A 15,957-nucleotide genomic window follows, 5' to 3' on the forward strand; every position below is an offset into this window, starting at 1 on the left:
CATCTGGCTATATGCTTATCACTTTCAAACTCCTATAGTGCCTTCTAGGTTCCTCCCCTTGGTCTCAGACTTATGTACTGAAATACCTGTTTTACATCTCCACTTCGGTGTTTAAAAGCCATCTCAGAGGTAAAATTTCCAAAAGCTACACTTCCAGGCTTTCCCTCCAACTGTTTTTCTTGAATTATTTTCTATTTCCACTCATGGTGACTCAATCCTTTCAGTTTCTCATCCTTAACTTTTCTCTTTCTCACACCTCATTCCCAAACCCTCTAAGAAATCTTTCACCCTGAAACTTCAAAATGTCTCTGAAATATGGTCCTTTCTTACCACCTCTACTGCTACCAGTCTGGTTCAAGAACCTGATCTCTTTTTTGGAGTTTTGCTTCTGCCTTTATGCTCTGGTTCTCATTCCACCTCCCCACTCACAATCTGAAGTCTATCACAGCAGCCAGAGATATCTGTTAAGATGTCTGCTCAAATATTCTAATAGTTATTGATTTTATTCAAAGAAAACTCCAAAGATCTTACAACTGCCTGCAAGGCCCTACATGATTGGGTTTTCACTCATTCTCTGCTATTAACCTCCAGTTCCATTAATCTGCTCCCACCCACAAAGCATCTTTGCTTTTCTTTAAACATGTCAAGCACGTCTCTTTCTGTTCTCTCAGTCTTGTAACACCTGCTCTTCTCATTGGCTGTTCTCTTAGTCTGTAACACTTTTGCTCAATAACCTCACGATTCATTCCCTTACTTCCTTCACTCCTTTGTTTAAATGTAAACTCTTCAGACACACTTTCCTTGACCACTGAATTTAAAATGACAACGCTCCTCAGAACTCCATTGAACTCTCTGCTGCTTATTTTTCTACATATCGCATACCATCTTCTAGTGTAAATTACTTACTCACTGTGCTTGTTATCTGCCGACACACCAGAGTATAACCTCCATGAGGACAGCCTTTCTTGTATGTTTTTTTTAATAAGGCATTTCAAATGGAAGAAAAATGGTGGAAAAGACAAGATAGCCATAGCAACTTCAGGATAATGGACACATTTGTGGAGGAATAGAGTGAAATTAGATAGAAATGAATAGGTGGCTTTCATTTTATGTTTGTAACTTTTTAATTTTTTTTAATTTTTTATTTTTTTGAGACAGAGTCTCACTCTGTTGCCCAGGCTGGAGGGCAGTGGCATGATCTCGGCTCACTGCAATCTCCTCCTCCTGGGTTCAAGCGATTCTCCTGCCTCTGCCTCCCAAGTAGCTGGGACTACAGGTGCCCGCCACCATGCCTAGCTATTATTATTATTTTTTTTTTGTATTTTTATTAGAGACAGGATTTCACCATGTTGGCCAGGCTGGTCTCAAACTCCTGGCCTCAAGTGATCCTCTCCGCTTGGCCTCCCAAAGTGCTAGGATTACAGGCATGAGACACCGGGCCTGGCCTTGTAGCATTTTTTTTTTTTTAAATAAGAAAGGACTCAATGATAGTAAGTTTATTTTTGTTACATATTAATGGTGCATGCATAGGGTTTCATCACATTTTCTCCTGAACTTTCTAAATGTTTAAAAGTTTTGTAATACTAACAGCACTTTACTAAGAAAGAAAGAGATTGCATTTCAGGTAATTGGAGTTGTAGATGGCTGGTATATAGAGTGAAGAGACAGGTGGAAGAGAGAAGGACAAAAGAGAAAGAAAATGGCCAGGAGTAAGTTAATGGTGTGATACTGCTCTCTGTGCTAGGGCAGTGCTTCTCACACCTCAACATGCACAGCAATCAATGAGGATTGATTATCAGAATGTATAAGGAGCTCAGACAACTCTACACAAGGAATTTGCTTTATGATGCAAATTCTGATTTCATAGATCTGGGACAGAGCTATGATTTTGCCCTCCTAAAACACTCCCAGCAGATGCCAATGTCCCTGGTCCTGGAGCACTAGTCACAAAATCCTAGAGTGTGGCATCCGTAACTTGGCTACATGCTGGAATCACCTGGAAATCCTAGAAAATATTGATGTCTGCGTCTGACTTCCAAAAATTCTGATTTAAAACTTATTGGGATTCTTCTGGCCACTGGGGTTTTGAAAAGTGATTCTAATGTATAGCAAAATTTGAATACCCAGCAGGGGGTCCAGACAAGGTGCCTTCCTGGTACACTGCCTCTTCTGAAGACTCCTTCATGATGCCTGCTTCCTGTGGTCTGCTTTTCAAGAGATTCTGGGCAGAGGTCATAAGCCTGGACCAAATGATGCTGCTTCTCAGGACAGACAATGTACCAAGTAGTAGGACCTGATACAGACATAGGCTGGGCGCCTGACAGGACTGCTCTTTTCTGAATGAGACCTAGCTGGTCAATTGCTTTAAGGACCTGCATCACAGTGATACACAGTGCGAAAGTGGGAAAAACATATGCCTATTTCTAAAGTGGATGCTGTCAGAGACGCTGCTGAGTAGCCAGATCTATTGCTAGACTATCAAATGCATTATTTAATTCATTTATTATTTTCACAATTTACTGACAGTCTGATACGTGCAAGACACATAGCTTAGTGGAGAAGACAGACTTTTTCCAGCCCTGGTGGGGCTGAAAGTCTATCAGTTATGACAGACAGTTAGCAATTTATTATACAACTGTGAATTTATTTATAATGTAGTAATTATCATATGCATATTCAGGGGTCTGAAGGGTGAGAAGTGAGCGAGGATAACTGAGTATGAGACAGGGGAAAGCTGCTGGGGAACTCTGAATGTTATTCTCTTTCTAGGGAATTTCAGTGGCTTAATCAATTTCCTTTCACCTTCTTCCTCAAGTGCTTTTACATAAAACCTTTAGTAACTGTGTTATCCTGAATATTTCACTTTTTTTTAAAAAATTCGCAGTCTGAAAAAGCCAACCCACACTAGTTAATTGTTTCTAACAAGACCAAATGGTGAGATGCAGCAACAGACATGGAACACGTGAGGGCCAGTGTCTCAGCTGTGCTTCATGGGGTTACAGTCTGAGTAATTATTTGGAAAACAGGTTGAGTGGAAGAAAGGAAGTAAAGGATGTGAGAAGAGTCTGGAGGTTGTGAGGTCAGCCCGAAGGCAGGTGATATGGTTTGGCTCTTTGTCCCCACCCAAATCTCATCTTGAATTGTAATCCCCATGTGTCAAGGGAGGTTCCAGGTGGACGTGATTGGATCATGGGGGTGGTTTTCCCCTTGCTGTTCTTATGATAGTGAGTTCTCAGAGAGCTGATGGTTTTAAAGTGTGGTACTTCCTTGTTCTCGCACTTACTTCCTCCTGTCACCTTGTGAAGGTGCCTGTTACCCCTTCACCTTCTGCCATGATTATAAGTTTCCTGAGGCCTCCCAAGCCAGGTGGAACTGTGAGTCAATTAAACTTCTTTCCTTTAAAATTACCCAGTCTTGGGTATCTCTTTATAGCAGTCTGAAAACAAGCTAAAATAATAGGTGTGTTAGATCCAGGTGTCTAAGTTAAATGCAATCTAGAGACAAATCTCTAAATTTTATTTGGGAAGCAAGAATTGCAACTCGGGGCATACACACAAACCAGATGATCTTTGTCTAAAGAACAAGGAGAAGGTTGGAGGTTTTCTAAAAGGAAAAATGTTACATATTGTTTTTCCAGAAAGTTCATTGGCACTAGTAAAATTCTGGGGAGCTGGCAAGCTCTGATTCATGAGTGACAGTGGTGGTTAAAACTGGCCTTAGACTCATAGCAGGTTGTTTCAGTAGCTATGAGAGAAAAACTGGTTTCATGTTCCAATAGGCAGTTTCAGCAGCTGGGCTTGTGGAAGATTTAATTCTTGGAGCAGGTGCTATATGTCTTGAGTGCTTTCTCCCTGGTTCTTCTATTCTGATTTACCTGAATATTACAAGAATGACCCAATTTGTAAAATCAGCTTTCACACAGTGAAAAATGGTGGCTACTGATACCAAGGGCTTGGAGAAGGGATTGAAGAGAAGCCGCCAGTTTGGGGATGTGTAGTTATGGTATTTTGTGACTGATGGGATGTGTTCAATGAGGGAGAGGAAGGAACCATGGAGGACTCCCTGAAGGACTTGATACACCTCAAGTTTGAGAATGTGGTTCATAATTTTTTCATTTAAAAATTTATAAGTTTTGAGGAACTTTTAAATATTTCTTATTTGCATTTAGGTTAACCGAAGCCTATATTTCATAGATTGTTATGACAATCACTATGTATTGTTCTTTAGGTCACTTTCTGAAAGCATGCAATGAGACACAAAATCTAACCATAGTCCAGGAAAGGAGGCCCTAATTACATAATACCTTATGATAATAATATGTTTAAATATAACAAATGGGTCACATTGAATATTTCTCAGTTACGTTCAGGATTACACAGTGTAATTAATTTTGGTCCATCTGATGCCATTCTTTTCATCCTAAATTAAGTTTCTTCTCAATCTCTGTTCTTAGAATGTTAACTGTATCACTATATTTGACATAGATGAGTGAGTACAGGAGGGCCGATGACTTTTACTTCAAGCCTTTTATCTCTCAATGGCCTCAAAATTACAAATGATTGGCTTTAGGGGATGCTGTCATTGAAAAGGCAGAGAAAACAAAACAAAACATTCTTGCAAACATAGCAGAAGCTGGTTTTATGACTTAGACCTACACATATTAGTAAAGGGTCTAACAACTTTGGTGCATGAAATTTAGCTACAGAAAGGACAAGCAACTGCCTCTGCTAGCCAGAACAAAAGCTAACATTGTGAGATTTCAGTGGCATAATATACGGGCTTCAAATAAGAGTTCTGGTCAGTGCGATATAAAGGAAGTGCTTCATTAGCTATCATAGTGCATACCTCTCAGCCTTGTACCACATGGCAGCATGCAGCAAAAGCATGGGCGCAAAGAATGAGCTATTCACTCAGGATTCATAATCTAGCTCTGTTTCAGCCTCCTGGGTTGACAGCTTTCAAGTTAAGCATGGAAGGCTCTAAAGAAACAGTCTTGCATTCTTCAGTGACATAGTTTGTTTTTGGAAAATGCCTATCTAAAATAAGGAGATAAAATGAGTTTAGCCTGTGAGCTCCATTTATGACATTAGCTCTCTTTTCCAGGGCAGGGTGATATTTTTATGCTTACTTTGAACACTTTACTAAAATATTTTTACTGAAAGATTCATCTCAAATAAAATAATTTGCAATTTCCATGTCATTCAACACTATGTAATTATAATAATATTCGTTTTATAGTGAAAGCTTACATTGTAAGTAGAAAAATTACAATAAAATGCTTTGCAAAGATGCTGAGTAGTGGAAAAATAATTCTATGTAGTAGTTTTCAGGAAAATCGTTGTGAATTCCAATTCTGTCATCTGTAATCACAGACCCTTCTACCCAAGGAAAACACAAAAGTAGGTAGCTCAAATTCAAATTAATGGCACATTTCTGTGTTCGTTTTATACATCATCTGTGCTATGAAAGGAAACACATTATATTTAGAGTTTCATTTATATTCATTTCCTAGATTCCAAGGTCAGTGTTCAATAGCACTGCCCAAAGTCTGATGGACTTAACTTTATAAAATTGCATAAAGATGCCCAGAACCATTCTGAAATTGAACTACAATAAAACGAATGTAAATAAGGCAGCTATCTATTGGACTAGTGTCAGAAAACCTAGATATTATGTTATCATACAATTTCCAAGACACAGTAGCAAAAGAGATCATACAATTCAAATTCATATTTAACATTATTTGTTGTGAAGTTGCTTTGCTACTCTTAAATATACTGGGCATATTCATTTTGAATATAGCTGAGTAATATAGAACCTACATTTGTTTTGAGTTTTACCGGATACTCAGATGGAATAGTAGGAAATCATTGCCTAATGCTTAAAAACATTAAAAAATCCTGAAATATACCAATCTGAAAAGAACTAAAAAAAAACTTTCACTTATTTTCAAATAAAACTAATACTTTCTTAAAATAATTTCTTACTTAAGTATGAGATGTGAGCAATCACTCTACAGGCTGGCCAGACAGGTTTGTGATAGGGTCAGAGAATATAACCTGTCCTCACAAGGCCCCCACAGATGTTCACCTAAAATAAAGATACTTCTTAATGAACAGGTAGGTTCCTATATTTAACGATTTTATTTTTCTCACTTAGAAAATCACCAGCAGTTTTCATACTAAAAGTCGACCCCAAAAGCAGATTGTGTAATTAGCCTTTAATCTGGTTTTCATACAAACTACACATCATGGGTTAAATTGTACTCCTCCTCCCCCACCATTCTTAAGTTGAAGTCCTAACCTCCAGTATCTGAGAATGTGGCCTTATTTGGAGTTGGAGTCTTTAAAGAGAAAATCAGGTTGAAATGAAGCCATTTGAATAGGTGTTAATCTAATATGGCTAGTGTCCCTGTGGGGGGGATAAAAACTGAAATTTGGGCACAGAGACAGGCATGGAGGGAGAACATCATGAGAACGTGAAGACAGCCATCTACCAGTCAAGGAGAGAGGCCTGGAACAGATCCTCCCCTCACAACCCTCAGAAGGAACCAACCCTACTGATGCCTTGATTTCAGTGATAATATCCTTTACAAAAAGGTCACTGAGATTATATATATATTTTTTAATTAAAAAAAATTGTTGGTTAAAATGGGGACATTTGGAATGTCTAGGCTGAAACTTTGTGTGCTAGTTCGTATTTCAACAGCTACATGAAAATCAATTTGTCTAACATTTAGATAAATATTGTATATTTAAAGTGTTTTTCCTTTTTTTTTTTTTTTGAGACAGAAATATTGCTCTGTCTGTCAACCAGGCTGGAGCGCACTGGTGCAATCATAGCTCACTGCAGCCTCGTACTTCTGACCAGCAATCCTCCTGCCTCAGCCTCCTCAGTAGCTAGGACTAGAGGTGCACACCTGGCTAAGCAACTACAGCCATGCAACTACAGCCACACCTGGTGCAACTACAGCCACACCTAGCTAAGTTTTTCATTTTGTAGAAACAAGTTTGGGAAGGGGTCTCGCTGTGTTGCCCAGGCTGGTCTTGAACTCCTATTCTTAAAGATCCTCCTGCTTCATCCTCCTAAAGCAGAAATTATTTAAAAATGAAAAGCCACTACACGTGCAGGATTTAATTTTGCTTAAACTTATTTTTTTAATGCAAAACTGGGTAAAGTGAATAATATTCTGGCAATATTGAAGGAACATAGATGGCAAATTTATTTAAAATCTTTAATTGGAAAGTTTGTTCTTTATTAATTTATTTATTTCTTCATCTGTCTATTCATTTACCTGCTTATCTACCTACCAGAGTTTTGCAATAATAGCAGTTTACAGGGAAATTTTATATCATGCAGGTAATTCTGACTGCTTGAATTTTTAAATTCAAAACATTACAGAACTATGATAAATTTTATATATGTTTCATAAATCCAAGACAAAGATAAATATCCAATTTTAAAAATGGGTAAGGTTATTAACTCTACTACTAGTTCAAAATGTGTTGGAGGTATTAGTCAAAGAAATTAGATATCAAAGACAAAGCAATTACTGACATAAAAATTAGAAAGCAAGAGGCTATCTTAACTTATAGATAATATGATTATATATTTGGAAAACACAGGAAAAAAATCAATGGAAAAAGTACTAAAGACAGGAGTTACGGGTAGGTTGAGGGTATGCCAAAAAAGGAGATAGAACAGGGGATTCTGCACCTTGATTTTGGTGGTGGTTATAGAACCCATATATGTGTTAAAATTCACAGAGCTGTACACTAAAATAAATAATCGGGTCAATTTAAATAAAAAATAACTAACAAAATAAAATAAAAGCTAGTGTAAACAATCCAAGGGCAAGTAGGAAAAAGATTGATACATTTGATATATGAGAGAAAAATCAAACTTTTACATGGCAAAACACAGCATAGACAAATAGACAAACTGAGAAGAGCTATTTGGAACCAAGTCACAGACAAATAAATAATATTTCCAACATATGAAGTGACTCTTGAGAATTGAAAAGAAAAATACAAAATTTATATAAAAATAGGTAAAAGAATATATGGTACACATAAAAAGAAAAAGAAATGTAAGTGGCCTTTATACACATGAAATGGTGTTAATTCTTACTGCTAATAAGAAGAATTCAATTTAAAATTACGCTGAGATATCATTTCTTATCCTTTAGATTGGCAAGAATCCATACATTTGAGAACATACCCTGCTGGCCAGGCTTTTGGGAACAGATGCTCCCATACATTGCTGGCAGAAATGTAATATGTGTACTGCCTGTGGAGGGGGATTTGGAAGTAAGTAGAAAACTACATATGTCTTCATCTTTGATATAGTAATCTCATTCCTAAAATTCATCTTGAAAATATATCTCCACAGATACAAAGCAAATTTTGATTTCTTATAATAGCAAAATGCCCATCAAAATGTGTGAATAAAATACATTACATTTCTACAATGAAATACTATGCAATCTTAGAAATAAATGAGAATGATGTCTATATGCTGTTGTAAAGTGGTATCTAGAATATATTTTTAAGAAAAAAACAAAAAAACGCTATAAAGCAATGTGTAGAGTATGTCAATGTGTTTTTATAAGAAGAGAGGAACACATGTATGAGAGACGTATTTATATTTTCAAAACATTTTTGAAAGATAATCGAAAACTCTAAAATTATGATTATCTATAGGGAACGTAATGGCAAGAACAGAGAAGAAAACTAAACTTCTCTTCCTGCTCCTTTTTACTTTTTCATTTATAAAAATTATTTGTACTTCGGAAGTGTTAGGAAGTAAAACCTTTGAGGACTACGTTAGCCAAATGCAGTCAGTGGACCTTGTTTGGATCCTGATTCTAACACTTCAACTTGCAAAAAGGCGTTCTTGAGGCAGTCAGATAAATTTGAACACAGAATAATTATTAGATGATATTAAGGATTTATCATCACGTGCTAGATGTGGTCACAATGTGGCTATTTTTAAAAAGGCCTAACTTGTAAGAGATATAAAACGAAGTATTTATGGACAAAAGAACATTATATCCTAGAAAAAATGATGTACGGAAACTATGAATTAAAATAATTTTTAAAAAATCATGAGTGATGTAAGATTCTTTCCTCCAGAAAGAATCAGCTCCTCACAGTGAGATTCCTGGCATCTTTAACTTAGTCTCTTAGGAGAAGAGCTAAACATTTCATCTTGCTTGATTCACAGAACCTTGCACAGTGACACTTGCAGAATTGGTGTAAAGGGTAGAATATTTTTGAAGGATCTGTCAATTTAATCTATAGAGGAGAAACAGATCTCAAAAGCATTAAAAATTTGCATACATTTTGACCCACAAATTATGATTTCTGGAATTTATCCTAAACATATAGCTACAAATGTATGTAAAGATTTAGCTAAAGGAATAATTTTGCATAGCAAAAAAACTAGAAATGCCTTGCATCTGAATGTATTTGTTAAACGAATCAAATAATGCAAAACCACCTTTAAAATTATGTTGAAAATAATTTTTACAATGAATGGAAAGGTTCATTTTATTACTAACTGGAAAAAATTGTTCATAAAACCAAAATTCAGTATAATCTAGATTTTAATTAGGAAATTCAAGAAAAATATTACAACACTTTATCAATGTTTATAGTAATTATCTTTGGGAAGTCAGAATATAGGTAGCTTTTGCTTAAAATCAGTATTTGTGGCTTATCATTTTCTTTTTTAAAAATCTGCAGTAAACCTATATTATTACTTTTGCAAAAAAATAGTTATTAAAGTAGAAGGCAGCTATTCACAAGGCAATTAATCAATTTCAGAAAAAAGATAATAACACCAAAGATGCAGAAAACAGAATAGAAAGATGGAGATAATTGTGAGGTAAAAACATTTTAAAGATAAAGAACAACTACTGAACCACAAAAAAATTGAACAACTATAAATAAAATCATTTTTCATCTTGAGTGATATAAGATTCTTTCCTTCACAAAAATGGCCATTACAGTGAGATTCTTGTCACATTCAACTTAGCCCCCTAGGAGAACAGCTAAACATTTCATCTTGCTGGAGCTACAGAACCAAGCACAGCGTTACTTGAGAAGTTGATGTAAAGGGTAGAATATTTTTGAAGGCTCTGTCATCGTAGTCTCTCTTATACTTAAACTAGACTCCCACTTTGTACACTGCACACCACCAGGAAGAGGTACCTGCCAAATGCCAACTCATCAAGGAAACGTTTATGATATCTGGGAGGAGAATTGCTTGCCAGAGTGACAGATGCTGAAAGTTTGCTTTTCTCCCCCCATAGGAAAGGAAAGCAAGAGAGAAGGGGAATCACGAATTTGTTTTGACTTCCTCTTTCTGGGGTTGGCCTTATAGCTGCAAAGCATTCTTGATCATTAAGGAAAAAGCTGGGAGAAGACCCTTGGCCCTGCTCTCTGATAGGAACTAGGAAGAAGAGAAAGTAGCTGCAGAACAGTAACAGGAGGGGCATAGCAAGGTTAGGCCAAGAGAGCCTGACTGGACTCTCTTTTCTATTCTTCATATCTCCCAATCCCCACCACAAGCAGCCTTCAGCCACAGCTTGGTCCATAAAGCATTTTGACATTCCCAACAGCCCCTGAGAGATGGCAAGAAGATTGGGATTTCCAAAGGAAAACTATTACTCTTCATATTTGTTTAAAATCAAACTTTGACCCGTGTTTTCATGAATCTTATTTGATAAATATAGTACTGTTGAGATATTTTCTTCCTTAGATAACACACTTACTAGAATGTAAAACTGTCCACTGGGTCACGCTGAATATTACAAGGAAATTAATTATAGAATTTCCCACCCACATATATCTCCTTCTAGGATAAAGTTATTTTTAAAAATCAAGAGAAATTTAAGACACTATTATAAAAAAGACAGATTACCCCAGACATTTGGCATGTTAGAAGACACAGATAGATTTTATTTTAAGTATAGCTCCCTTGTTCAATGTTATGGATAAGATATAGCTAAAACATGAATAGTGTGTAAATATGAATGTGTAAATATTCAGAGAATGAGGCAGAGATTTGAAATAATAAATAAGGAAAATATTGAGCCCTAATGGAAATTACTTGGAGTTACTCACAAATTACATGCCACCTCTTTTTTAAAGACTACCATTATATGATAAAATAAAATTTGGGTTGAATAAATGAAGTTGGAGTCTCCTTATCTTCAACAGGAAGCTGGCTCATATACTTGAGAGATGCTTTTTGAATATTTGACTTTCACTTTTTGCCAGAATGAACATTTGGGGAATATATCTGGCTAGACCTGAATAATACCCCCCAATCCCCAAGAAACACAGGAAGAAAGAGAGAGAGAGACAAAACTGAGAAAGAAGGGTGTCTAGGCTCTTAAAATTATCCTAGACATTGACTAAGTCCTAGACTCAAGAACTATTATAACCTAGGAAAAGTCCATCTCTAGAGTTAACATTTTATAATTTCTCACGATAATTAATAAAACTCTACTGTGTTTTTTAAATTAATCCATTAATAAAAAATATATCCTGTGTAATAGCCTAAGTTTGGGGATTCAGTTAGAAAAAAGTTAGAGTTCCCTGAACTTATAGTACTTATTTCTCCAAATCCTCTGGACGTGTGTAAGGTAAGATTTATTTGTTCCATAGCCATTCACTCAACAGAGATTTCTTGAACACCTGCTATGTGTCTGCTGATTGCTGGGCTCATACTAGTCGGCAACACCGACATGATTTCTGCCTTCAGCCTTCATAATCAGATACTCATACAATCACATAGTTGGACACTATTTAAAAAAAAAATGCTGGAAAGAGTTTAAGGCAGGGGTGGGTATTAAGCCCTTCCTGAGGAAATGGGACTCGGAGGAGGAGGATAAATTAACCATATTAAGAGTGAAGATGGGCGTGGATATGCTAGCCAGAGGGGACCCGTATTGGACAAAAGGCCAGAGAAACTGATTTGGAAAATTAAGGTCCTCCCCCGCCCCTGCTCCCCACCCCCGACCCCGCCCAAACTTCGAGGTCCTCAGAATGCTGGAGCACAGAACACTACTTCTTACAGAATGGTTTCTGTATTTTGACTTTTCCCCAAAGACATGCTCTACAAGGAGGTGTCTCTTGGCTATAAACACTGCAGACAAGTTTTTGCTTGTGCATCTTGTCCAGCGCGTTTTGCTTGATTTTTAAATCTAGATGCATTTAGGCGGGCGTACACGTTCGGATTTGTCACAGGCCACCTAACTCTATTGGTCTCACACACGTGTGCCACCTGTCTGACCCCTGGGAAACAGAGTTTGCAAGGTTTTCCCGTTGACTACTCGACTTTAGCACCAAAGAGAAGCGGGAGTACAGAAGAAAGGGCAAAATCGCCAACCCGGCGCAAGCAGCGCAAGCGCAGTGGGCGCTGGGGAGCGCGGAGGAAAAGGCGGGACGCCGCATGGTGGCCAGTCACTGCGCATGAGCGGTCCGCGTTGCCAAGACAGCTGGGAAGGCGTCTCCCGGAAGACGCACTCCGCAGAGCTGATGGCATTGAGATCCATTCCCGGAGGGGTCAGCTCCTGACGGGTTCCTGAGCCAGTCTTAACCTGGGCAAAGGAGATGAGGAGCCGAGCCTGATGCATTGTGATGGCCATCTGCCCAGAATTGGCCCAAACGGACAAAAGTGCTCTTGCAAACCTTTCTGATGAGACTGAGACTTTGAAGAACTTTACTGATGAGGTACAGACTTCCAGCTCATTCAGCTCCTCTGGAGGACGGCAGTCCTCGCCCCTGACCTCTGGGAGCAAACTGGAGAGGGAAAAGCAGACTCCAAGCTTGGAACAAGGAGACACACAATCTGAGCTTTTGGACTATAAAAATTATGAAAAGAAGTTGAGTAAAAAATGGATCAACTACCTCAAGCTCAAAGACTCTAACTTTGAACGGCACCAACCAGACACCAAACTTCCAACAGAAATCACTCGGGTATCAGATGAAGAATTGAATGCCCTGCAATCTTATTGCACCATGAAGATAAATTTGATTCATCGTACAGGGGATTCTAAGAAGAAGACGAGCAGCAGACATAAAAAGCTGCATCTTGGATTGGATGTAGAGGCTACAGAGAGAGATGCCTTAAGTTGTACTGTACCCGATGAGCTTTTGAACAGAATCTACTTTAAAAACATGAGGACAACGCCAAAACAGGAGGCAGCAGCTAAGCAACACATATCTTATCAGTGTCCCTATTGTAACAGGAAAAGAGCGGAGCTGGCCCTGTCTGCCTTTCTGAAACAAAAGAAGACTTTACTGGAGTCATTTCTACTCCAAGAGAGAATAGATGAACATCTTCATACCAAAGACTTTCTCACCCGTATTGGAGAAGCACATCAAGACTTTCCCAGGCTTTCAGATGACCCCAGAATAATCTGGAAAAGACTGACTGAGAAAAGTCATATCAGATACTCTGGTTTTGAAAGATCAGAGACAGAGCAGAAGATGCAGCGAGATGGAAATAGTGCTTGTCATTTACCATTTTCTCTGCCATTTCTCAAGCGACTTACTCTAATCAAACCAGAGCTGGTGATTGTTAATGATAATGTGTAATGTGGATAGATGTCTTTGTTGTGTATTTGAGTAATTACCATAATTTCTACAGGCACTTGGGAAACTAACTTAAGACTTTACTATGCTTCCTTCACAGATTTGAGGATTAACAACTTTCACTTTTTTTTCCCTATTATAGAAGGCACTGTTGTAGTTGGAATAGTTATAAAAACTTTTACAAAATTCCAAGAGAACTATGTTGGTAGTTTGGGCCAGGATGTTGATGGTACAGAAGCAAAGTAGTATGGGGATGTAAGAGAAACTTAAAAAGTAATAACTGTCTTTGGCGATCAAATGGCTATGGGGAATTAATAAATAGTAGATGTTTGAAATGTTATTAAGGCTCTGACTTGTGCGCCTGGATGAATGATCATTAATTTCATTAAGACAGGAACACCAGAAGAGGACTATGTTTGATGGAAGTGTTGAAGAGTATGATTATTTGGACATATAAGGTGCATTTGGGACATACACATTGACAGTTTGAAGAAACATTTGATTATTTGTTTTTGCGCTTCAGAGGAAAGGTATAGCCTAGAGGTGCAAAATAAATTGGGGTAGGACTGGGGGAAGGGTGGGGATCAATGGCATATAGCTGGAAATTGAAGCCGTAGATTGTCAAGCGTTTTTGGAAATGAGTAGAATAAGAAGAGAAGCAGGGTTGATACAAACTCTTGAGAAATGCCAATTAATGGCTAAGTAGAGAAAAATAAACCTGCAGAAAAGATTGTGAAAAAAGTTATCAAGTGGATCAAGGAAATCAGGAATGTATAGTGTCATAGATGCTAAGGAATGAATATTTAAAGAAGGATGGTTGTCTAACCACATCAATCAACAGAGAAGCCATGTAAAGATGATTTAGTCATGTATTGGGCACTGTTGACCTTAGCAAAAGCCATTTCACTTATACAAATGGGGCAGACAAAATAGATTGAGGAAAAATGTAAGTAAATAATGAATGGATATAGGGTACTCCTTGAAATATTTAGCTGTAAGGGGAAGAAGAAGTAAAGCTGGGGTTAGGTGTTGAGTTTTGAGAGAAGAAAGCTTGAACAAATTATCTAGATAGCCATTTTGGCCGTGAAGATTTTATGAACCTTCTGTTGTTCATCCAGATTTATGTAATGAGGAAACAGTATTATTCCGCAAGGAATACCTTGGCATTTTGAAAACACATGTATGGAGAAAAATGTTAGATGGCATTCTGAGAAGCCATTTATTATCTATTTCCTCTATAAAAATATAAAACCATGGAATTAGTGGCATTACCTGGAGATCACTTTTCTACATGTCCAACACCCGAATTAGCTCAGTGAAAAAGAAATTTGTTTGCAAAAATCAGCACAGAAGAGTTTTAGTATTGTACTTCAGTATTACTCTTTGCGTTAAGACCTTCATTTATGTATAAACATGCTATTTTTTCCCCCATAAAATTTAGCATATTTCCCCTTAGTAAGTCATTCTAAATGGAAAATAACCATTACCATTTTCATAATAACCTTTTATTTGAAATCCATATTATGTCATGCTTTATCTTTGACATCTCAATATATTCATGTTTTACATAATTTTCCCTTTAGAATTCCCCCATTAAAGGTCATGCTCCACCCTTTTAGTCAACCAAGCTAGAAATCTGAGTCATCTTTTGTTCTTCCTTTTTATTTTTCAACTCAACCCCAAGCTATTTTTCAGCAAGACTTTCGGTATACAGTTCCCAAATGTCAGCATACAGTTCTCAGAATTATTATTTTTTAAATTTGTTACTTATCTATTATTGAGACAGGGTCTGGCTCTATCACCCAGGCTGGAATGCAGTGGTGCAATTACTGCTTACTGCAGCCTCAACCTCTAGGATTCAGGTGATCCTCTCACCTCAGCCTCCCCATCAGCTGGGACTACAGGTGCGTGCCACCACGCCTGGCTAAATTTCTTTATTTGTATTTTCAGTAGAGAAATTTTGCTATGTTGCCCAGACCGGTCTGGAATTCCTGAGCTCAAGCAATCCTCCTGTCTCAGCCTTCCCAAGTGCTGGGATTGCAGGCATGAGCCACTGTGCCCAGGAGCCCAGAATTATTTTTCTAACACACAAATCTGTTCAAGTAATTCTGTTGATTTAAAACAAAACAAAACTCTAAGTTGTTTATCTCTGATATGGAAATATTTCAAACTAATTAAGGTCACATAGTGGTTCTTTAGCATCTGGCCCAACTTTACCTTTCTATTCTCATGTAATCCCTCCCCACTATATTCAAGCGTCTCTACATTACTTCCCTGAGCTCTTTTGTGTCACTATGGTTTCTATGTGCACATTTGTTTCCCCTAAATTCTCTTAACTTCCCTTTTCACC

At 37.5% G+C, this 15,957-nt stretch overlaps 2 protein-coding genes across 2 annotated transcripts in view; one reads left to right on the top strand and one right to left on the bottom strand.

Moving 5' to 3' along the window:
* Positions 1-15,957, bottom strand: part of DLC1 (DLC1 Rho GTPase activating protein) — a 527,396-nt gene that overhangs the window by 477,679 nt on the left and 33,760 nt on the right. The gene's annotated exons all lie outside the window — the stretch shown is intronic.
* C8H8orf48 (chromosome 8 C8orf48 homolog) lies at positions 12,447-13,947 on the top strand. The gene has a single exon (XM_001139530.7). The coding sequence runs from the start codon at positions 12,651-12,653 to the stop codon at positions 13,608-13,610; it is 960 nt and encodes a 319-aa protein (XP_001139530.3). The 5' UTR covers positions 12,447-12,650; the 3' UTR covers positions 13,611-13,947.

Source organism: Pan troglodytes, chromosome 7 (genome assembly GCF_028858775.2).
Source record: "Pan troglodytes isolate AG18354 chromosome 7, NHGRI_mPanTro3-v2.0_pri, whole genome shotgun sequence".
NCBI lineage: Eukaryota > Metazoa > Chordata > Mammalia > Primates > Hominidae > Pan > Pan troglodytes.